Source organism: Felis catus, chromosome E3 (genome assembly GCF_018350175.1).
Source record: "Felis catus isolate Fca126 chromosome E3, F.catus_Fca126_mat1.0, whole genome shotgun sequence".
Classification (NCBI taxonomy): domain Eukaryota; kingdom Metazoa; phylum Chordata; class Mammalia; order Carnivora; family Felidae; genus Felis; species Felis catus.
This window is the reverse complement of record NC_058383.1, coordinates 5,423,358-5,447,474: the sequence shown is the minus strand read 5'-3', so window position 1 is coordinate 5,447,474 and position 24,117 is coordinate 5,423,358. Positions and strand designations below refer to the sequence as shown.

At 45.1% G+C, this 24,117-nt stretch overlaps 1 protein-coding gene across 1 annotated transcript in view; it reads left to right on the top strand.

Moving 5' to 3' along the window:
- The first annotated feature begins 5,160 nt into the window (after positions 1-5,160).
- CCZ1 (CCZ1 homolog, vacuolar protein trafficking and biogenesis associated) overlaps positions 5,161-24,117 on the top strand; it is a 34,096-nt gene continuing 15,139 nt past the window's right edge. The window contains exons 1-10 of the mRNA XM_023246327.2: positions 5,161-5,353; positions 6,320-6,417; positions 6,520-6,613; positions 7,152-7,229; positions 7,607-7,654; positions 8,226-8,309; positions 10,028-10,203; positions 18,938-19,019; positions 20,967-21,028; positions 21,287-21,398. Coding sequence (XP_023102095.1) covers positions 5,234-5,353; positions 6,320-6,417; positions 6,520-6,613; positions 7,152-7,229; positions 7,607-7,654; positions 8,226-8,309; positions 10,028-10,203; positions 18,938-19,019; positions 20,967-21,028; positions 21,287-21,398 — 954 coding nt within the window. The 5' untranslated portion in view covers positions 5,161-5,233. The remainder of the gene's footprint in view (positions 5,354-6,319; positions 6,418-6,519; positions 6,614-7,151; positions 7,230-7,606; positions 7,655-8,225; positions 8,310-10,027; positions 10,204-18,937; positions 19,020-20,966; positions 21,029-21,286; positions 21,399-24,117) is intronic.

Sequence of the window (24,117 nt, the reverse complement as noted above, 5' to 3'; positions counted from 1 at the left end):
GACCAATGTCAAGGCGCTTAACCTCTTTTTCTTCTAGTTTTACTGTTCCAGTCTTTACATCCAAGTTAAGTCTTTAATTTTGCATTCAAGTTTTATTTTTTTTTAATTTTTTTTAACGTTTATTTATTTTTGAGACAGAGAGAGACAGAGCATGAATGGGGGAGGGTCAGAGAGAGAGGGAGACACAGAATCTGAAACAGGCTCCGGGCTCTGAGCAGTCAGCACAGAGCCCAACGCGGGGCTCGAACTCACATACCGCGAGATCGTGACCTGAGCCGAAGTCGGACGCTCAACCGACTGAGCCACCTAGGCGCCCCTGCATTCAAGTTTTAACCCATTTTGAGTTGATTTTTGTGTCTGATATAAAACAGATCTAGTTTAATTCTTTTGTGTGGGGCTGTCCTGCTTCCCCATCACTGTTAACTGGAGAGACTGTACTATCCCCATGGTATATTCCTGGCTCCTTTGCTGCAAATTAATTGACCATATATGGGTTTATGTCTGGGCTCTCTGTTCTGTTCCATTTGATCCATGTGTCTGTTTTATGCCAATACTAGACTGTTTTGATTACTACAGCTTTTTAAAATCATTTGAAACAAATTTTGGAATACAGTTTAAATTCTCTAATTGGTCTGTTCAGATTTGCTATTTCTTCATCATTTAGTCTTAGGTTATACGTTTCTAGCAACTTTTCCATTTCTTTTTTTTTTTTTTTTTCATTTATTTATTTTTGAGAGACAGAGCATGAGTGGGGAGGGGCAGAGAGAGAAGGAGACAGAATCCAAAGCAGGCTCCGGGCTCTGAGCTGCCAGCACAGAGCCCGACACGGGGCTCAAACCCATGAACTGTGAGATCATGACCTGAGCCGAAGTTGGATGCTTAACTGACTGAGCCACCCAGGCGTCCCTTTATTTCCATTTTTATTTCTCCTTTGACCCAGTGGTTCCTCAGGAGCATGTTGTTTAATCACCTATTTGGGAATTTTCCAGTCTTCTTGTAGCTGATTTCTCCTTTCAATGTCCTTTGTGGTCAGAGAAGATGCTTGATAGGATTTCAACCTTTTTAATTTTGTTAAGATTTGTTTTGTGCTCTGGGGCGCCTGGGTGGCTCAGTTGGTTAAGCATCTGAGTCTTGATTTTGGGTCAGGTCATGATCCCGAGTTTTGTGAAGTTGAGCCCCAACTTGGGCTCTGTGCTGACAGCATGTGGCCTGCTTAGGACTCTCTCTCTCCCTCTCTCTTTGTCTCTCCTCTGTGTGTGCCTCTCTGTCTCTCTCTCTCGCTCAAAATAAACATTAAAAAGAAAACTTGTTTTGTGCTCTAACGTGATCTATCATGTTAGAAAATGTGTGGGCTTGCGAAGAATGAGAATTCTGCTCTTGGGTGACATGTTCTATAAATGTTTGTTGGAGACATTTGCTTTAACTTGTGCTTTATGTCCGATCTTTCCTTCTTGATCCTCTGGAGGGGGGATGAGTGAACTCAAAGACGGGCAGTGGAATTCATCCAGAGGAACCAGCTCTCTCTCTGAGCCGAGCCCAGGAGTATAGCCACTGGAGGGCGCCCTTGGCCTATGTTTGCTATGGTGCTGTGGGGCTCATGTGTCTGTTGGCTATCAGAACCAGGTAATTTGGGGGCCTATCTCTTGGGGAGTGCCTGTAAATGTTGGGGCACCATATGTGTGGATAAGCTCCTTCCAGAGAGATACCGGGAGACGTGGTTTTATTCTCGAAGTGAACCAGAGGGAGAAATCCGGTGTGTTACCAACCAGCTATTTTGGGCTCCAGGAAGGATTGCAGCCAGCCCCTAAATGTGTGCTAAATTAGAAGCCAGACCCTCAGGCAGCAGCTTGCAAAGTAACAGTCAAATCCCTTCCAGGGAAAGACTGATAGGCATTTTGCCTGCTCCCCCTGCACTGAGCTTTGGGGGGATAGTCTTGGTGAGTGCTCCGGGGCTCATTAAGATCTGCTTCTTTGTTTCTTATAGTCCTGTGGGTCTAGTAACAGCATGGGCTTTCAAAGTTAGATGTTTTGGGGGTAGGGCTGCAGATGGGAGTCTTAAAAGTTGGGGTGCTAAATGTGTAGTCCAAACCCAGGAAGAGGCTAGGAGTTGAGGGTTCCGTCCGAACTGTGCCGGGGTGGGGGTTGTAGCTGGCGAGAGTGTGTCTCAGCCTTTCCTACCCATTCTGACTTGGATATTTCCTCCTTCGACTGGTGTGTGGGAGTCACTCAGCTGGTTACTGGGTTTCTTCTCTCAGAAGGAATTGCTCTGTGTAGCTGTATATTCAGTGTTGTGGGAGGAGAGACGTTCAGGGGCCTCTGTGTGGGTTCCTCTCTGAGTTCCCCAATTATTTGTGCAAAAGGTCTAATCTTTTTAATGTTTATTTGAGAGAGAGAGAGAGAGAGAGAGAGAGAGAGAGAATATGAATGAGCTGGGGAGGGGCAGAGAGAGGGAGACACAGAATCCGGAGCAGGCTCCAGGCTCAAAGCTGTCAGCACAGAGCCCGATGTGGGGCTTGAACTCACGAACTGTGAGATCATGACCTGAGCCGATGTCGGATGCTTAACTGACTGAGCCACTGAGGTGCCCCCAAAAGATGTAATCTTCTATTTCTGTAACTGAACTTAGTTTGGACTCCCCATCGTGCAGGTGATAGAATAATCCAGAATTAAGTCAGGCAGTTTGGCCTCCTTCTCTCCCTTCGACCACTAAGTCCTCCTCGTTCCTCGCTAGTCTTGTGGCCTTGACCTACCCCTCTAGGTCCACTTGACCTACCCCTCAAGGCCACAGCTACTTCCACTTGGTCCTGACCTTAAGGCCTCTCGGGTCTGGCTTTCTCTGGATTCTGTATATTAGTATTTGGGTACGTCCTGCGCCAAGTACAGCCTACTGCCTGGACGCTCATGAGGATATGGTACAGCCTCAGCACCATGCTTGACGCAGAGGGAAACTACAAGGCTTGCTGCCTCCCAGCTTCACAAGGAAGCAAGGACACACCCTCTCCACTCCGCGGTCTCCAAACATACCTAGGTGTCCATCCTCCCCATTCCAGCCCCCTGGCACCCAGGTCTGCCCTCCGACAGTGAGAGAGGGGGCTGCCAAGGTCTACGCGGTTTTGCTCCCTTGCCTTTTGAAACTGAGAAAGCACTTTGATTTCTGGAGTTTTGTTGGTTTCCTTTTGGTTTTGATTCCTTTCTTTCCCGTGGCAATTATTTCAATTAGTTGAACGCGTGCAGAGGAGGCAAAGCATACAAGGAAGTAGAAGTGTGCTGGGAAGAAAGCTCGACGAACACTGTTAAGTGCCCTCGTGCCACGTTTATATAGTACTTTGTACTTTACAAGGTGTTCTCATGTGTATCATCCAGTGTAATTCTGCAGTAACCCTGTGAGGCAGGTACCGACCTTATTTTGCCAAGGAGGAAACGGAGATTAAAGAAGTTAAGTGATGAGTCAAAGGTCATTCAACTGGGAAATGGCGAAACCCAGAACTAAAATTCAGGGCTTCCAACTTAAGCCCTGGGCTCTTTCTACTACTTTTCCCAGAAGTACGTACTCAGAGACATAGGAGGGACTTCTTTCACCTGGAGTATTCAAAGTATTCCTCAAGTCGCAGGGACCTAGGCAGGTGCTTTAGGGTCTCTAAGGGAGATGGGAATGATGGGAAGCAAGTAGAAAAAAAGGTGCTTTTAGGCCTCAGTCATACCCCTGGGGCTCCCATTCAACCATGGAAGCCCTGCATCTATTTTATGTATTAGAAGTCCCCAGAGACTTGGGGGGACAAAAGGAGGGAGGAAGGGGGTTCTACTATCAAATACTCATAAATTATTGCTTTAGTACCAAAACACTATTATCTAATGGAGAATTTCATCCACTGGAGTAAGCTAGTTGGGAAAGTCTTTCAAGAGCAAGTAATGATAACCATTTTGTTGAATAATGATGAAGTGCTGAGTACTATCGGCAAATCCATAGTCGCACTGACTTCTCAAAGCAAAATTCCTATCAGTTAAGCATTTACTATCAGTCATTTTATTTTGTAATTATTTTTTAAAAAGCGTGAGCGAGCAAGGGAGGGGCAGAGAGAGTGAGAGAGGGAGCATCTTAAGCAGTCTGCACACTCAGCAGCGAGCCCCACACGGGGCTCCATCCCCGGACCCTGTGATCATGATCTGAGCGAAATCAGGAGTCCCGATGCTCAACGGACTGTGCCACCCAGGCGCCCCGTTAGGCATTTTACAAATACGAACTAGAGTCTGGAGAAAGGCTAGGTGATCGGTCCAAGGTTTCACACCCTGCCAGCGACGGGGCTAGGATTAAGTACCCAGATCTATCTCATGTCCAAATTCCGATACATCTCGCTCCTAAACATGAAGATCTATTCTTCCAGACTGAATAAGAGGTCCCGTTTCTAAACTTCATCTGTGACAAATGAAACGACCTTAAAGCAAGGTCGTCTTGAACTTGCAAAGCGGTCCGCTGCGCGGGTTTGAACTCCAAATGCCAGAAGCTAGAAGTAACGAGCTGTTCCAATCATGTCCCAGTGCAGAGCCCAAAAGCAGGGGAGTCCTCAAAGCTAAGGCAGGGCGATGCCCTGTTGGCCAAGGTCCGGGATCAGGCACTCCGCGGAGAAGGCCGCGTTCTGGTCCTGCTTGGACCGCACACACTACGCCTCGCGGAGCCCGGCGCCTTCACATCCGCGCGCAATCTTCCAAGCCTGAGCCTGGGGAATTGGGGTGAGGCGCGAACCCCGTCGGGTTGGTTTGATCCAGCGGTCACCTGCGGTCTCTCAAACGGGGATTAAGAAAACCCAGAAATGCCGGGACGGACCCTGTAGATGATGGAAGTGGGCCAGTCGCCCCAGCTGAATGCCCGTCCGCCCCTGCACGTGTTTCTTTCACCGCAGAAGCTTCCTTTGCGCCTTCACCTACTTCTAGAAAACTATGCCGGTTCTATTTTTTCTTCAACTACGCGGCCCTCGCCTTCCGCCAGGGCGGACATCTGGGCGCAGTTTCGCCTTCATCTTAACTCAAAAAAAGAGAAACACCTGCCCAGCAAACAAGAGGGAACCAACCCTCACGGGCGCTCGCCAGAAGGGGCCGTTGGGCGGCGGGTTCTTTTTCCGGGCCGGCGGCGACCACTTCCGGGGCGGCCGCGAGCGAGGCGGAAGTGCGGTCTCCTCGGGGCGGCTGTCGCTGGGCGGGCAGAGGGAGGCTCCCGAGGCTGGGGGGCCGGGCCGGGATGGCGGCAGCGGCGGCCGGGGCCGGGGCCGGGGCCGGGGCGGCCCAGGAGAAGCAGTTCCCGCCGGCGCTGCTGAGCTTCTTCATCTACAACCCGCGCTTCGGGCCGCGTGAGGGCGAGGTACGCGGAGCCGGACCGCGCGCCGGTGTCAGCCGGCGGCCGGAGGAGGGCCCGAGGGCGGGGGCGGCAGGCCGGCGGCGGCCCCGGGCGCCGAGGGGCGCGCCCGGGAGGCGACCCCGGCCGGCACCTGTCACCGCGCTCCTGGAGCGGCTTTTATTGAGGCTGCTTTTGTGCCAAGTGTACGCCCGAGCCGGGGAGTAAACGGGGGCCGGACCACGCCGGCAGGGTCTCCTCCGAGTCCTGGATCTAAGCCCGTGTGTCGAATGAAGCTTCAGCAAGCTCGTCACTCCACACGGGTTGAGGCTCTGTTTCTTGCATCATTCCTGGGTGACGAAAACTGAGCTAATGTTTTTGTTACCCCCTCCCCCCCGAAGCGTGGATCGAGAGTGGTGGACTTGTAAACCCGAAAATAACGCAGGCTTGGAGGGCCCTTGGAAAGTTCTTTCCCCTTGGAAAGTTCTTTTCCGAATTGATGTATAAATTCCAGGGGTGGGTTTTGTTTATTTTATAGGTGGGGACGGTGACTTCCTCCAAGGATGTCCGGTTCCGCTGGCAGCAAAATCACGGTAGCTTCAAAGGCTGTCGGTCTCAGTGCCCGTGAACCCGCTGAGTTTGACTCGCCTGGAGGCGTACGTCTGCGCACGTGCGCACACGCTCATTTCTTACAATCGTTGGCTTACAAATGAGCAGGAGGCAAGAAACCGTAAGATCGAGTTTTCAGAACGATTGCCTGAGTGCTCCTTAAGATGACGTGTGACTTACTGATTGTCACAATTGCCTTCCAGGCTCATGAGCGTTATTTACATCGTGAGGAAAAGATAATTCTGGATTCACTGAAAAGGGTTTTGGTTTTGGTTTTTTGTTAGCACGTGTGACGTCAGACGTTGACTTTGAACAGCTTTTTCAACAGCTGAGATGGGAAACATGCTGATACTAATGTGGCGATTCTGTCTCTTCATACTTTAGGAGGAAAATAAAATTTTGTTTTATTACCCAAACGAAGTAGAAAAGAATGAAAAAATTAGAAACGTCGGATTATGTGAAGCTATTGTACAGTTTACCAGGTAATACCTTTTAAAGTGCTCTTGCAGAGCTTAGCGGGTTCTTACAACTTCTACGACTTGGAGAACTGTCCCCAATTATCCTTTTTTTATTACTCTTTTTAGGACCTTTAGTCCATCAAAACCTGCAAAATCTTTACATACGCAGAAGAACAGACAGTTCTTCAATGAGCCAGAAGAAAATTTCTGGATGGTCATGGTATTTACATACACAGTATATCTCTTTGATCTCTTTGAATTTGTGCGTGAAGTTATGGGTGATCTTTGCTTTACTCTTAGGACTTGAGGAAAGTCCTCTAGCTGCTGCAAAGTAGGATTACGGTAGGGTGGGTTGCCGTTTTAAAGTCAGACTTCTAGGGGCGCCTGGGTGGCGCAGTCGGTTAAGCGTCCGACTTCAGCCAGGTCACGATCTCGCGGTCCGGGAGTTCGAGCCCCGTGTCAGGCTCTGGGCTGATGGCTCAGAGCCTGGAGCCTGTTTCCGATTCTGTATCTCCCTCTCTCTCTGCTCCTCCCCCCTTCATGCTCTGTCTCTGTCCCAAAAATAAATAAAAAACGTTGAAAAAAAAATTAAAAAAAAAAATAAAGTCAGACTTCTATTCAGCGTATTTGTTCTTGGGGCTGTTTTCGGAAGGCGTGTTTCTGGTATTGTGACCTGCTCAAATTTTTTAACTTAAGGGAAGATTAAAAATGTATATGATTGGTTCATTGTGTAACTTCGTTTTATCGAAATTGCATAGGTTGTTCGGAATCCTATAATTGAAAAGCAAAGTAAAGATGGGAAACCAATTGTTGAATATCAAGAGGAGGAGTTGCTGGTAACGTGTCCCTTTTTATTTCTTATTTTTTGAAAGTTTATTACTGAATATATTGAGTGACTTGGTCAGATTTAAGCCGGGTCGCTTTTACGGAAGCTTCTCAGGATACGCATAGTGAAGCTTTATGTTTATCGCTTACATTAGCACAATTTTATAAAAATGTACATCCCGTCTCACCAGTGCCTCCTAGTCATATGTTCAAGGCCCTCCTAAAATTACTGCTTCATAACTGAATTTAAATACCTTTTATTTTCAGCACACAACTGTTGTGGGACTGAGTCTGTAAGCATTATATTGCTTCGCCAAGAGTCTTTGTACATTTGTTATACGGCGGACTTTTTTTCCCCTAAAATTGACATCTATGTCTTTGTTTGCAGGACAAGGTTTATAGTTCAGTGCTACAACAGTGCTACAGCATGTACAAGGTAAGCATGATGCTCTTTCTGAATGGAGTCTAGCCAGTTACCTGTTTCCAGGGATTGTTTAAAAATCTTAATTCTTTAGATGACTGCCTGGTGACTATGTGTCTGTTTTAGGGGAGGAAACAATGGGGCCTTTGAAACAGGGTTGAGGTTTATGCATATACTTATTCATCGAGTAGTCAGTCTTTCTTTATTCCCAGCCTTGTACTAGGAATGTGTCCTCATTGGTAAACAAGAAACTCCATGTTCTTGAGGAAGAGACATTCTGGTGATAGTATTTATGTAAAGTGAAACTTAAGTATGAGTTGAGGTTAAAAAAAAAAAAAATGTCCTAAATGATTAGGTGATGACATGGAAATGATATCACTTAATAGTGTGTTTATTTTTTGTGATTTATTTTATAACTCAGGCTTTCTCCTGTACATGTTTTCCCCTTTTAAAAAGAACGGGATTGGGGGGGGGGGGGATTAAATAAGCCGAATTAGTCAATGTAAAAGGAAAAGAAGAATTTGTTACCTTGGGAAATTGAAGGGCATAAGAAATTGACTTTTTAAAAAATCTTTTACATTATTAGCTTTTTAATGGTACTTTTCTGAGAGCCATGGAAGATGGAGGTGTCAAGCTCCTAAAAGAAAGATTAGAGAAATTCTTCCATCGGGTGAGTACTTGGAATTTTATCTATAATCTTAGTAGTCTTCAAACAGACCCTTAGAAGTACACATACATAAGTTCATTACTCATCGACAAAAAAAACTTAGGACTTGAAGGTGGCAGAGAGCCTAAGATCGTTAGTGGCAAAACCAGACCAGTGAGGAAACTTTTTAGATGTGCACTCTTGAATCTCTCTGTCACCTCTGTGCGGGATCAGAGCATCCTGCCATTTGTGTGCACCCCCACAGCATCCTGGAGACACCCTGTGACTTCATCCTTGTTCTGCCTGGGTTGGCCAGTGTGGGCTTACTGCATGGTGATTGGTTAATTAGCAGAATTTAAACTCTTTGCCCGAGTTGTACATTCTTGTGGATTGATGCAACAATACTCTGTTTAGTGAGTAGTAATCTGTGTTGACTCAAGGTAAAATTTTTGGCTATGACACAGACTTTATCCCATTAGTGGTTATTATTTTTTTTTTAAGTTTATTTTCAGAGAGAGCGTGAGGCAGGGAGGGACAGAGAGGGAGAAAGCGAAACCCAAGCAGGCTCTGCACTGTCAGCACAGGGCGCCATGTGGGGCTTGAACGCATGAACCGTGAGATCGTGACCTGAGCCAAAAACAAGAGCCAGATGCTTAACCGACTGAGCCACCCAGGCGCCCCCCCCCCCATAGTGGTTTTTAATGTGATTTTTCCCTCCCAAATGATGAATGAGTGTCCCTAAATAGTTGCCACTTTGTTTTACAGTAAGTTACATTTTATATACTCTACCTCTGGTAAAAATCAGTTTTAGTGGAATAATTCTCAGTTTTTTTCCCTAAATTATCTTTGATCTGTTTTTTTTTGTTTGTTTTTTTACATTTGTTTATTTTATTTATTTATTTTATTTATTTTTGGGACAGAGAGAGAGAGAGAGAGCATGAACGGGGGAGGGGCAGAGAGAGAGGGAGACACAGAATCGGAAGCAGGCTCCAGGCTCTGAGCCATCAGCCCAGAGTCCGACGCAGAGCTCGAACTCACAGACTGTGAGATCGTGACCTGGCTGAAGTCGGACACTTAACCGACTGCGCCACCCAGGCGCCCCACATTTGTTTATTTTAGAGAGAGAGAGCGCACGCGTGTGAGCAGGGGAGGGGCAGAGAGAGGGAGACACAGAGTCTGAAGCAGGCTCCAGGCTCTGAGCTGCCAGGACAGAGCCCGACGCCGGGCTTGAACTCCCGGACCATGAGATCATGACCTAAGCCGGAAGTCAGCCGCTTAATCGACTGAGCCACCCAGGCGCCCCTGTTTCTTCACTTTACTGACCATAATTATTTACCCTCCTGCTGCCTCCTGATTCCTGTTCTTGCCTTCTTTACCCTCCTGTCCATCAACAACTGACTACCTGTCCTTTCAACGTTATTTTGGTAGGAGGTGGCAGTGTCTGTCCGTGACGTCACTGTTGACATCCCTAATAAGGTTGATATAACTTGAGGAGCGCTAGCATAAGGAGTTAGCGCTTCAAAGAGACAAGACACAATCCTGAACAAACATTAACTAGTTATGTTTGAGCTTAATGTCGTGAAATTGGTACTGACTGCACATCTAGTTAGCTGTGGCCCACCCCCTTACTGGTCTTCTTGGCACAGTAGTATGCAATCGTATCATAAATTGACTAATTACCCTGAACTGTCAGTGCTCTATTCCGTGTACTCTAAGTTTGACGCCTTTTTTTTTTCCTACAGTACTTGCAAACGTTGCATCTGCAGTCATGTGATCTGCTCGACATTTTTGGTGGAATCAGCTTCTTCCCCTTGGATAAAATGACTTATTTGAAAATCCAATCCTTTATTAATAGAATGGAGGAAAGCCTGAGTATAGTCAAATACACCGCCTTCCTCTATAACGATCAGCTGATCTGGTATGTATGCTCCCGAGGCTTGGCCTGTAAAAGAAGAAAATCTTTGAGGATCATAAAAACCGCAGTGACTGGGTTGATAGCAGGCTGTTGGACTGGAACAGATAGCAAGGGGGCAAGGGCAAGGTGGGAAGCGTCTTTATAGATCCTGTCAAAATGAAGCAGTGATGACTTAAACCAAAAGTAGGGTGGTTTGGGTTAAAACGACCAAGCAGGGGAGCTTAAAACTGGCGCCATGCAAGGTGGAGAAAACGTTTCTGCCGAGCTGAGTTTAAGAAGCCCGTTTTTATTTTGGCGTTCTTCCAAAAACGTCTTTAAAGAAACCGTATAGTAAATGTGGAAAGCATACTTTTCAGACTTTGTTTTAAAGAAGCTAGATGAAAAAAAAAAAAAAAATACCCGAGAAGTTAAATGTGTTATAAAACCAGGAAGTTACCCGCTCGCAACAAACTGTGCAACCTGTAGTGAGAACAAAAACATAATTTCTTTGGGAATGTTAATCCTGGAGAAGAAAAGATAAACTGTAACTAATGCTTTCAACTGCGGCAAGGCAGCTCCAGCAAAGCCCCGCGAACGTGCGTGCGACTGCATAGACCTGCAGGGGGTGTGGAGCCGGCTGTTCATCTGTGTCTGAGATGGGCTGCTGGGGTTCGGGAGCTCTTCGGGTGCCCGCACGCATTCAGTTTTCATGTTTGCTTGTACTAATACCCCGCTTTCTTCAGTTAGGGCTGCGGCCACGTTTGAGCGCTAAACCCGAGTTCAGCTAACAGGGCAGTAACCGTTCCCCGAAACTTTCCACGGTTCCCCGAAACCCGTCCTCTCCCTGCCAAGGTCTTGTAGCCTCATTTTAGGAAGAGAAATTGACTGGAAGAAGTTAAACACATTGTTTATTAAACACATTGATGAGTTTTGATGTAGAGTTTGTTTTCTCCTATGAGAACAACAAATTCCAGATGAAAAGGCCTCTTCTTTTTTGTTTAACAAATTATTTAGCAGGGAACCTGATGCTGTATTAGCCGGCCCTGTTCTAGGTGCTTTTTATGATATGCATGCTGTAGTAGTGAAATGAAATTCTTAATGCTGCCGCGAGAAGGTGAAGGGGAGTTACTTACACGGGGTTGGAGGGCGTCAGGTCTGGGGAGGGAGTAGCTTTCCAAAGGCAGAAATTAACAGGGAGATGCTGGGAAGGGTGCACGCGGCCACGGTGACGAGATTGAGGGACGAGCTGGAATTGAACAGCAGTCCGTAGCCTTGGTGCCCTTGGCAGAGGAAGGGCAGCTCAGATTCCAGTCGCCAGGTACAGCAGAAGGCCTGACGTGGGTATGAGCTGGGGAGGTGAGAAAGGGTTCGGGCCTAGAGCAAGAGGGTCCCCTCAAGGTCAGTAGCTCCTGCTGAGAGGCTGTGGGGCCAGCCTGACGAGCAAGCCTGGCTACGTTCCAGAAGCCTAAGCTCACAGGGCTAAATGTTACCCAGCTCCTGGGATCCTCTTGGTATCTTTGTCTTTGCGAAGGATGTCCCGACACCCCCTGGGGTTAAGCAGTGCCCAGCTCTGGTGGTCATACAGAGCTGCTTTGTGGTCCCACCCTAATATGCTGGCAGGGCAGACAGAGCTGGTCCCAGACAGTCACCACAAGAAGGAGCTTCAAGAAAAACAGCATTTTGAGAAGCGGCTGTTAATCACAAAGCTAGTGTATGAAAATACCTATGAAGTATTTCGTATTTCGTGGGCAGAATATGTATTTGCTCTTAATGCTTACCGTAGATATACATATGTTTTTTAGTTTTGAATGGTTTGTTTTGTCAAGTGGAGCCCAGTGGTGGTGTTGCTGTGTTTAATGTTTTGTTTTTTTCATCATAAGTATACTATTTAATCCCTACACCCCTATTCCTGCCTACCCCCACCTGCCTCCCCTTTGGGAACCATCAGTTTGTTCTCTATAGTTGAGAGTCTGTTTTTTGGTTTGTTTCTCTCTCTCTCTCTCTTTTTTATCTTTTGTTCATTAGTTTCTTAAACTCCACATATGAGTGAAGTCCTATGGTATTTGTCTTTCTCTGACTTATTTCGCTTAGCATTACACTCTTGATATTGTTGCAGACGGGAGTATCTCATTTTTTCATGGCTGAATAATGTTTCATTGTATATATACACCATATCTTTTTTTTAATGTAACTTATTGTCAAATTGGCTAACATACAGCATGTACGGTGTGCTCTCAGTTTTGAGGGTAGATTTCCATGATTCATCACTTACGTATAACACCCTGTGTTCATCTTAACAAGGGTACACCACATCTTCTTGATCCATTTATCTATTTATGGGCACTTGGGTTGCGTCTGTAGTTTGACTGTTGAAAATAATGCTGCCATAAACATAGGGGTGCATGTATCCCTTTGAATTAGTGTTTTTGTATATTTTGGGCAAATACCCAGTAGTGTAGTTGCTGGAACATAGGGCGGTTCTATTTTCAATATTTTGAGGAACCTCCATACTGGTTTCCACTCGGAGGAATCTTGATAATATTTTCCACAGTGGCTGTACCAGTTTGCATTCCAGCCAACAGTGGAAGAAAGTTCCCCTTTCTCCACATCCTCACCAATAGCTGTTGTGTCTTGGGTTGTCGAACGTCGAATTTAGCCATTCTGACAGGAATGAGGTGATCTCCCATTGTAGTTTTGGTGCACATTTCCCTCATGATGAGTGATGATGAGCATCTTTTCAGGTGTCTGTTGACCATCTGGGTGTCTTTGGTGAAATGTCTATCCGTGTCTTCTGCCCATTTTTTGATTGGGTTATTTGTTCTTTGGGTGTTGAGTTGTATCAGTTCTTTATTTATTTTGGATATTAACCCTTTATTGGATTTGCAAGTATCTTCTACCATTCCAGTTTGCCTTTCAGTTTTGTTGATTGTTTCCTTTGCTGTGCAGAAACTTTATTTTGATGAGTCCCAGATGGTTTATTTTTTTATTTCTCTTGCCTCGGGAGAGAAAATGTTGGTACAGCCGATGTCAGAGATGTTACTGCCTGTGCTCCCCTCAAGGGTTTTTATGGTTTCAGGTCTCACATTTAGGTCTTTAATCCATTTTGAGTTTATTTTTGTGTATGGTGTGAGAATGTGGTCCGGTTTCATTCTTCTGCATGTCGCCCTCCAGTTTTTCCAAAACCCATTTGTTGAAGAGACTTTTCTCCGTTGGATATTCATTCCTCCTTTGTCAAAGATTAATTGACTGTATAATTGTGGGTTTATTTTGGAGTTTTCTGTTCTATTCCATTGATCTGTATGTCTGTTTTTTTTAATATGAAATTTATTGTCAAATTGGTTTCCATACAACACCCAGTGCTCATCCCAACAGGTGCCCTCCTCAATGCCCATCACCCACCCTCCCCGCCCTCCCACCCCCGATCAACCCTCAGTTTGTTCTCAGTTTTTAAGAGTGTCATATGGTTTGGTTCTCTCCCTCTCTAACTTTTGTTTTCCTTCCCCTCCCCTATGGTCTTCTGCTAAGTTTCTCAGGATCCACATAAGAGTGAAACCATATGGTATCTGTCTTTCTCTGTATGGCTTATTTCACTTAGCATAACACTCTCCAGTTCCATCCACGTTGCTACAAAAGGCCACATTTCATTCTTTCTCACTGCCACGTAGTAGTCCATTGCATATATAAACCACAATTTCTTTATCCATTCCTTAGTTGATGGACATTTAGGCTCTTTCCATAATTTGGCTATTGTTGAAAGTGCTGCTATAAACATTGGAGTACCAGTGCCCCTGTGCATCAGCACTCCTGTATCCCTTGGGTAAATTCCTAGCAGTGCTATTGCTGGGTCATAGGGTAGATCTATTTTTAATTTTTTGAGGAACCTCCACACTGTCTTCCAGAGCAGCTGAACCAGTTTACATTCCCACCAGCAGTGCAAGAGGGTTCCCGTTTCTCCACTTCCTCGCCAGCATCTATAGTCTCCTGATTTGTTCATTTTGGCCACTCTGACTGCTGTGAGGTGGTATCTCAGTGTGGTTTTGATTTGTATTTCCCTGATGAGCGATGTTGAGCATCTTTTCATGTGCCTGTTGGCCATCCGGATGTCTTCTTTAGAGAAGTGTTTATTCATGTTTTCTGCCCATTTCTTCACTGGATTATTTGTTTTTCGGGTGAGAAGTTTGGTGAGTTCTTTACAGATTTTGGATACTAGTCCTTTGTCCGATATGTCATTTGCAAATATATTTTCCCATTCCATTGGTTCCCTTTTAGTTTTGTTGATTGTTTCCTTTGCTGTGCAGAAGCTTTTTATCTTGATGAGGTCCCAATATTTCGTTTTTGCTTTTAATTCCCTTGCCTTTGGAGATGTGTCAAGTAAGAAATTGCTGTGGCTGAGGTCAGAGAGGTTTTTTCCTGCTTTCTCCTCTAGGGTTTTGATGGTTTCCTGTCTCACATTCAGGTCCTTTATCTATTTTAAGTTCATTTTTGTGAATGGTGTAAGAAAGTGGTCTAGTTTCATTCTTCTGCATGTTGCTGTCCACTTCTCCCAGCACCATTTGTCTGTTTTTATGCCAGTACTATACTGTCTTAATTACTGCTTTATAATGTAATTGGAAATCTGGAATTACTTTTTTCAAGATTGCTTTGGCTATTCAAGGTTTTCTGTGATTCCATACAGATTTTAGGATTGTTACAGTTCTGTGAAAAATACTGTTGGTATTTTCACAGAGGTTGCATTCAGTGTGTAAATTGCTTTAAGGTAGTGTCGACCTTTTAACGATATTCTTCAAAATGTCTATTTGTGTTGTCTTGAATTTCTTTCATCAGTGTTTTATAGTTTTCATAGTACAGGTCTTTCACCTCTTTGGTTAAGTTTATTCCTAAATATTTTATTATTTTTAGTGCAGTGTAAATAGGATTGTTTTCTTAATTTCACCTTCTGCTTCGTTACTAGTGTATGGAAATGCGACAGATTTGTGTGCATTGATTTTGTATGCAACTGTATTGAATTTATTTGTCGGTTTTAGCAGTTTTTTGGTGGAGTCTTTAGAGGTTTTTATACAGAGTATCGTGTCATTTGCAAATTGTGACAGGTTTACTTCCTCCTTACCTGTTTGGATGCCTTTTTATTTTTTCTGTTGTCTGATTACTGTGGCTAGGACTTCTAGTTCGATGTTGAGTAAAAGTGGTGAGGATAGGCATCCTTGTCTTGGTCCTGATCTTCGGGGAAAAGCCCTCAATGTTTCCCCTTTTAACTGTGGTGTTTGCTGTGAGTTTTTCATACATGGCCTTTATTATGTTGAGGTATATTCCTTCTAGGCCTACTTTGCAGAGGGTTTTTGTCATGAATGGATATTGTACTTTGTCGAATTTTTTTTTTTCGCATCTATTGAAATGATTATATGGGTTTTATCCTTTCTCTTAATGATGTGCTGCATCACATTGATTGTTTCGTGAACATCGAACCACCCTTGCATTCTGAGAATAAATCCCATTTGATCATGGCATATGTTTTTTTAATGTATTGATGGTTTTGGTTTGCTACTTACTGTATTGTTTTGAAATTAACTGATTGAGGATAGAAATATCTGTCTGTTCCAGGACATGGCCAGAACCTGGTACACTGTATGTGCTCAGTAAATGTTGGTTGTGAGCTCAAAGCAAATGGTTAGTAGAAAATCTCTTCTGTTTGAACTGTGTTGCATTTCATGGATGGATTTGGTTTTACAGGGGCCATGATAGCATTCGACATTACTGCTCTTTGGTAGGAGGTCATTCGGCTTTCTTGTCCAGAGTTCTTGGCCTGTTTTGTTTTATTTTGCTTTTTTTTGGCCTGTTTTTGTTTTTTATTAAAAAATATTTTTTTAACGTGTATTTATTATTGAGAGACAGAGAGACCCAGAGTGTGAGCAGGGGAGGGGTAGAGACAGGAGGAGACACAGAATCTGAATTAGGCTCCAGGCTCTGAGCTGTCAGCACAGAGCCTGACATGGGGCTCTAATTCAAAAACTGCAAGATCATGACCCTAGCTGAAGTCGGTCGTCTGACCAACTGAGCCACCCAGGCACCCCCCTTGCCCTATTTTTTGAGAGTATTTTCTTTTTAGTGAATGGATTTAGTTTCCAGAGGTTAATGCTTTTATGAATAACTGCTTTAGATACTTAAGTTAATCAAAGTTGAGCATAATCTGGACTAGATTATTTTACATTTAATACGCGACAGTAATGTAGTCCTTATCGTAGACTGAACTGATCCTGATGGAAAGGATTTTGCATTGCACACAAGTGGATCAGTTGACATTTAAGCTGAAGAAAAGTTTGTGTTTTTTTGTTTGTTTTTGTTTTTTTTTTTAAGAAAAAAATTATAATGGGATGCCTGAGTGGCTCAGTCGGTTAAGCGTCCACCTCTTGATTTTGGCTCAGGTCATGATCTCACGGCTCGTGAGATCAAGCCCTGTGTTGGGCTCATTGCTGACAGCATTGAGCCTGCTTGGGATTCTCTCTCTCCCTCTCTCTCTTTGATCCTCTCCCACTCATGTTCTCTTTGTCTCTCTCTCAAAATAAACAGACTTTAATTTTTTTTAATTATTCATATTAAATAACTATATTTGAGAGACTTTGAAGGAACACCTTTACGTCTGAACATGAGCGGTCTGTTTCCTGTTTGATGTGAGCCATTGATAGAATCCTGAATCATTTGGACCTGCCAGTGCAGGAATTTTTTGCTTTATGTATTATCTGTTTGCTTATTTGTGTTAAGGAAGGAACTTTTTGATTTTTTTTTAACTCTTATTTTTTTTCCTAAAAACTGTTCCCCAGTAGTAACATCCTCTATAATTATAATGCATTATTACTTCATTTATTTTTGTATCTGTATTTGTATGTTGCGTTTTATTTCTTAGGGGAGCAGAAGAAGGGCTGGGTGGCAAACACTGGAGAGAGGGTTGCTAACGGAGATCCTACCACTGGGGCAGGCCTTAGTGCAGGCAAAGCAGGAATTGTCTGCTTCGGGTTTTGTGCTTGGGACAGCTGGCTGCAGCTTAGTATTTTTCTTTTTAAGTTTTCAATCCAGAAAACCACCACCAAAGTATTTAGTGCCTAGCATTGAGTCTTAAGTGATAAAAACCAAGCCCTAACGTGGCACACATAGGAAGCAGTTAAGTAGTGTTTTCTTCCATTTCTTCTTACAGGGTTTTTTCTACTTTGCGCCCTGTGGTCTAGAATAGCACCATCCAGAATGAATAGGGGTCAAGCCACGTGTATTATTTTAAGTTTCCCAGTAGCTATGTTGAAAAAAAAAAAACACTGGTGAAATTAATATTTTAGCCCAGTATTTCTAAGGTTATTTATTTCAACTTGTAAAAACATAAATTATTAATGACTTTTTTTTTTTTTGGTGCTAAATCTTAAAACTCTAGCGTGTGTTTTAGCACTTAACGCAACCAGCCACATTTCAAGTGTTCAGTGGCCAGATGGGCCCAGTAGCTGCTGTTACTGGCAGTGCTAGAAATGGCCCAGAACGTAGTACTTCACGTGATGATCTCTTCTACTTGACCGTCGACGACCCTGCCCCACCAGCACTTCTGACTCCTGTCTTGAAAGGATAGTAACATCCAGAATCTGTTTTGTTTTCCTTTTTCTCTTTCTCTCTCCTTACCTGAGTTTTTTTTTTTTTTTCTGCAAAACGAAAGAGTAGGTGACTTCACACGTTTGATTTGGAAATTTGGTCTGCCTCGTTTGGCTGCGTGAGAGTTGGAGAGTTAGGGTTGTCCTAGGACAAACCTTAAAGGTTCTGCTTGGTGGAAAACAGAACAAACCTGCTTAAGGGGCCAGAGCCCCCTTACACTTTCAGCTGTGGACCAGACCTTGTGAAAATTGAACCTGGAAAGAAGAGGGTGGCATAGGAAGAGGAAAAGGTGAGACAGCCTCGGAACAGTCTCAGTAAGGGAACAGCATGTATTTGCCAGGACAAGCCAGATTTTTCTAACAGATGGTCTTTCTGGGAAAAGCAGAGCAAGCCTCTGGAATGTGCTGTAGAGGCTTGATTTATATAGAGTTGGATCTTAGCGCAGGATTTTTTTTTTTTTTTTTTTTTCTGTTCTCTTGAAGAGAAAAAACCCCAGACCGACTCCTCATCGTCTGTTTATACCCCTACCTAGACACATGATTTCAGACAGGGTCTGATGCCTGCTAGTGTCTCCGCACCCATTTCCCCATGCTTATTCTCGCCTCATGTCAGATGAGATCTGCCTGGAAGTTTCTCTCTTTCTCTTGCTCCTTTCTGCCTACACGGAAATCATAGAATTAAAATCCTCGTATGTTTCTGAGACCCGGCGGGAGCACATCCCCCGTCTACAGCATGCCAGTATTTGCCGGGAGGCCGGGCGATGGCATATGCGTTTCCGCATGGCCTAGAAAGCGGAGGGAAATCGGCGGCCCGAAGTGGAGCGTTGTGGTCGTTCATGCTCCCTGAGGAATCCTCCATGGGATTCAAGGAGCGAATCAAGTCCCATCAAATCAGACTGGTGGCTTTTTGTTAAAATGGCACGTAGAGTACAAGATGGCGCAATAGTAGCCTTCGCCAGGTCAGGATCACTGCCGGGGCCAGACTAGTTGAATCCAGTCCCTTCTGGAACTTGACAAAGAGACGGCATCTTGATAAAATGGAAACGAGGAAGAGAGGAGCTCTGTTACAATCAGAGCTGTGGGAAGACGGAAGACCAGTTCCAGGCTTTTAACACCGTGCTTTTCTGATGTTTCAGGAGTGGGTTAGAGCAAGATGACATGAGAATTTTATACAAATACCTCACCACATCTCTATTTCCAAGGCATATTGAACCTGAGGTATGGCCGGGTACTAGTCTCTCTCCCCCGCCCCCCCAACCCACCCCCGTCTCTATGTGTGTGTATCCCGTATGTATACACACGCACACACCCCGCACACCTGTGCGCCCGGGCTGGGGGGCTGGGGAGGAGGGCGGAGTAACGCGGTGGTGGGTGGGGCAGTTCTGATCTGTATTTTACGTTGCTGGTATGATAAGTATTTGGTTGTGTTTTCGTTACCCCAGAAAACCACATATGCCACCTCTTGGTTTTGTTAGGTTCAAATGCAGTAGAAAGGTCTGTTCGCAAGAAGAGCAATTCATCGAGCAGAGGAAAAGCTGGGATTTTAGGTAGGGTTCTGGGAACTTGAAAACGCCCAGGATCTTTGACAGAACAAAGGTTAATCCTGTAGTCTTGTCATTACAAACGTGAGGTGTCATTGAGTGGATGTTCTGTTGCCTGCCTGGCTTCTCCACTGTGGTGCCGTATTTCCCAGTTTTATGCAGAGACCAGTAAGTAATGCTGCAGCCTTCTCCCCACAGTGCCCTTCTGCAGCTCTCCTCGGGTTGAAGATGAAAAATACTTGAAGCCCAGAAACCATTTTGGCTCAGGTGCATATATGTGCTTGCCCTCTCCTTGCCCTCCCTCTGTGAGTTAAACAACAGGAAGAAAATGACTTTGGTAGGAAATTGATAGGCCCCCGGGGGGCTCAGTCGGTTCAGCGTCCCACTCAATATCCGCTCAGGTCTCGATCTCAGAGTCGTGAGTTCAAGCCCCGTGTTGTGAAGCTTACTTAAGAAAAAAAAGGAAAAGAAAAAGAAATTGAAAGGAAGGTTCCGAGAAGGACCTAGTCCTGTACTTAGTCCCTTTCCAGGCGGTTTGAGTGCAGTGACTCGTGTTTCTTGAGAACGTACCACATACCAGACACCGAACCGAACGACCAGCAAACGTGAACGATCTCCTGGCGTCCTGAGGCCCATCTTACACGTCGGATACTCCGGCTGAGGGGGCTTCGGTGATGTGCCCGGGGTCACTAGCTAGGAAGTGGCAGGGCCAGGACTTGATCTCAGGGTCTGCCTGATGCTAAATTACCTGCTTACATGCACACCGTCGGGAGGCTTTTCCACGTGTGACCGTGCCACTGCTGCAACAGGGAACTCTGTTTGGTGCTTGATGATAAGTCCAAGGAGCCAGGCTTACAAAATAGCAAGCCACAGTACACAACGTGGCAACGTGAGTGTGGATGCATGAGGTCTTGTCTCATGACCACCGCACGTGGGAGAGTTGGAGCTATGTTTTTACTGTTGCATTTAGAATGTTTTTCAGTCTTTGGGGAGGGGACTTCTATGCTAAAACTTTGTATAGACTGAAAGAATGTCAAAACTTTTTAGAGTAACAGGTTTTAGCTAACACGCTTGGATTTTTTTTCCTTTTCCTATGTGTGTTGAAAGCAGTACATCTTCAGAGAAAGAATGTCAGGAGTGTGCTCCATGCTCCACATCCAGATCCACGAGGGGGTGTGACGTCCTGGCTCAGGCAGGGGCTTTGATGTCACAGAGGCTTGCGGTCAATGCCTGGCTCTGCCATGTAGGACCTGTGTGCGTTGGTGAACTTGTACTAACTTGAGTGTCCACGACCAGGAGATAGGAAGAGTGTGTTCTCTCTAGGGGTCGTATGAGGTGGTCATCGCCTAGCATCTGTTAACCCCGTGGGAGATTCTGGTTATTGGCATAAAAGGAACTAAGTCAGTGTATGGAGTTGAGGTTATGATCAAGTTATGATGGTTCTGCTTCATATCAGTGCCTTCTTTTCCTCTGTAATCCTTCCTCTCTCTTTTTGGTGGGATAAGAGGAGAGAATGATACAGAAAAATGGTCTGGAGCCAACTAGTAGATATGAGTGCTGTTTTTAAAGCTTTAAAAGTAGGAATATCTAAGAAGTCATTTCTAAACATTGTATTTGTTTACAGTTGGCGGGAAGAGATTCTCCAATAAGGGCAGAGATGCCAGGAAATCTTCAACATTATGGAAGGTAAAACTTGTGTTCTCTGAAAAACAGTATTAGATTTTATGATCTCTTTTGGTAAAGATAAAATCATCAACACTGAATTACCTTTGTGCTGTTTATTGGCAATAATCAGCAAAGGAAATTGATGTCTCCAGTGAGTTAAAACTTTATCGTATTCTGATTTGGTGTCTTCCCCCCAAAATGAATATATATTAAGTAGGAATATATTCCTGTTTGTACTTTGCCTAATTGAATGGAGTCATTTCCGTGCTTACTTTGCAGATTTCTTACTGGACCCTTGAACCTAAATGATCCAGAAGCAAAATGCAGATTCCCCAAGATTTTTGTAAATACGGACGACACGTATGAAGCCCTGCATTTAATTGTTTATAAGGTAACAACTGTTTTTCCCTCCAGTGTCGCAGATTAACGCGAAAAGTAAACCCTTCTTGCGTGTGTACACAAGTGTGTGCACGTACATACCTCTTCGTTGTTTCTCGGAATGAAAGTTGAGAGTTCTAAGCACCGTATGACTCACAGTGAGTGCTCCTCTGGAACAGTGGGCTGATTCTCAGCTCCTTTTCAGTACTTTTGTTATTAGCGAAAGAATCAGAGTGACAGATAGTGTATCTGTATTCAAATACTGTTCTGACTCACCAGGGTTTGAAGTCCCGGGCGCTCACAAACCAGAGGCCACCGAAGGTTGTGTTACCTCGTAGTCCGGTGCCTTCTGGTGTGGGCCTGGCTACGCCTCAGTGAATTCTGCTTTTGCGGATTTGAAAGCCGAGGACTTGCTGATTCTATAACCTTAGTGTCCGTTTGTTTCAGGGTATCATCTTGTTAGGTTGTTGTTTTGTTTTTTTCAAGTTCATTTCTTTGTTATGAGAGAGAGCGAGAGAAAGAGAGTGAGCGCACGCGAGACAGCGGGGGAGGGCTAAGGAGAGAGGGGGAGAAAGAGAATTCCCCAGCAGGCTCGCTCTGTCCTGTCAGCGCAGAGCACGATGCAGGGCTCGAACCGACGAATCGCAAGATCATGACCTGAGCTGAAATCAAGTGTCGGAAGCTTAACCAGCTGAGCCACCCAGGTGCCCCATTGTTAGAAGCTGGATTTTTTTAAAGTTTATTTTATTTATTTTTGAGACAGAGAGAGACAGAGCGTGAACAGGGGAGGGTCGCAGAGAGAGGGAGACACAGAATCCGAAACAGGCTCCAGGCTCTGAGCTGTCAGCACAGAGCCCGACGCGGGGCTCGAACTCACGGACCGCGAGATTTTGACCTGAGCCGAAGTCGGATGCTTAACTGACTGAGCCACCCGGGTGCCCCAGAAGCTGGATTTTTTTAAAGGTGGTTTTGGTTCAAGAAAGAAAGCTAAGCATGTATGTTTATCTTCTTCTCCACCTGAGAGTACAATTATGTTTCAACTTGTAAAGGCCTAGAAATGATGTTGTAAGAGCGCAGGGAGGAGTGCACATCAGAGCACGAGGGGGCTGTCTCTCCTTGGAAGGCAGAAAGGGGGTATAAGTGTGATGCTGGTGGAGGAAGTCTGGCCGAGGACATGAGTGGAGGGAGTGTGCTCGGGCAAGAGCCCACCCGCCCCCCAGAAGCCCAGAGAAGCTCCCGGCTTGGGGGGACACCTGAGGAGTCGGGAGGGGGACGTGAGCTTGGAAAGAAGGGGAGTAGGTGAAATGTATATAAATCCGCCGGCCACCCCTTTTCCTGTGCTTGCACACAGGCAGCTGACACCTATCCCCGGGTGAAAGTCGAGGGTCCTTTTAAAGAAGAACGATCCAGGGAGCCCTAGAGTGGCCGGTGTGGGTGTGAGCACCTGGGCCACACACTCCCTCATCCTTCAGCATGTTTGGAAAAACAAAACTGTAGGTCCTGAGAGAAACAAAAATGACTCTGGGAACAGAGAGAACTTGAAAAAGTTTGCGTCCAGAGATTAGAGAAGTGTATCTATAAAATAGAACCAGGAAGACACAAAAGAGTCCGGGTGAGCGTGAACGAGCATGAACTAGGCTTAACTGAAAATACAGTTCCTAAGCGTATTGACTGGAGCAAGATGGACGTGGCATGAAATTTGCCATTTTAACCCTCTTCCTTTTAATGTCTATTTTGAGAGAGAAAGTGTGAGCCGGGGAGGGGCAGAGAGAGGGAGAGAGAGAATGCCAGGCAGTCTCCATGCTTAGCACGGAGCCTGATGTGGGGCTTGGTCTCAAACTTGTGAGATCATGACCTCAGCCGAAATCAGTAGTCGGACACTTAACTGACTCGGCTACCCAGGTACCCCACCGTTTTAACCATCTTTAAGTGTACAGCTCAGTGACATCACTACATTCACGCTGTTGTACAGCCATCATCACGGTTTCCGGAACTTTCCTTCAACACAAATTCTGTACCCATTAAACAACAACCTTTTCAGCCCCTGTCCCCCAAAATTATAATTTTTGACAGAACGTCATTGTAAGGGTTAAAGATGAATTGTCTTGCCTGGAGCATGAGATGAAAGGATATGAGATGAACATACGGAAGAACAATGGGAGAGGAGGATTTCAACATGTGATTCACAATGTGGAGGAGAGGAGAGCAGCAAAGTGATTATGGGGACACCTCTTGCTTAAGAGGTACACATTTGCTGGACCGAAAAGGCCCACTGAAAGTCTTGCACGGTGAACCAAAAAGACATATTTCTACCCATACAATGGGCAGTTTCAGAAGTATAAAGATCCTAGAAGCTTCCAGAAGGAAAATCAGGTCATTTGAGAAGTTCTGAGAGAAAATGGTTTTCAGTGTAGAATTCTTTGCTGAGCCAAACTATCCATCACAAGTAACATCGAAGAAGGATGTTCTTAAACATGCAAAGTTTCAGGAAGGTTACCCCATGTGTCCTTCCTTCAGTCAGAGGAAAGGGGGCTCTGTCCTGGGTACAGGGGCTCCAGAACAAAAGGTGTTGAGTTCATGACCTAGCAGGACTAAGAGATTTGATTAAGTGTTGGGTGTCATAAGGAGGGGCCCAGAAGGAGAGAATTCCAGGGAAGACAAACAGATGTGTCTGAAAATGAACCGAAGTGAAGTGTGGCATACGGGGGTAGGGAAGGGCCCGCCTCTCTGTC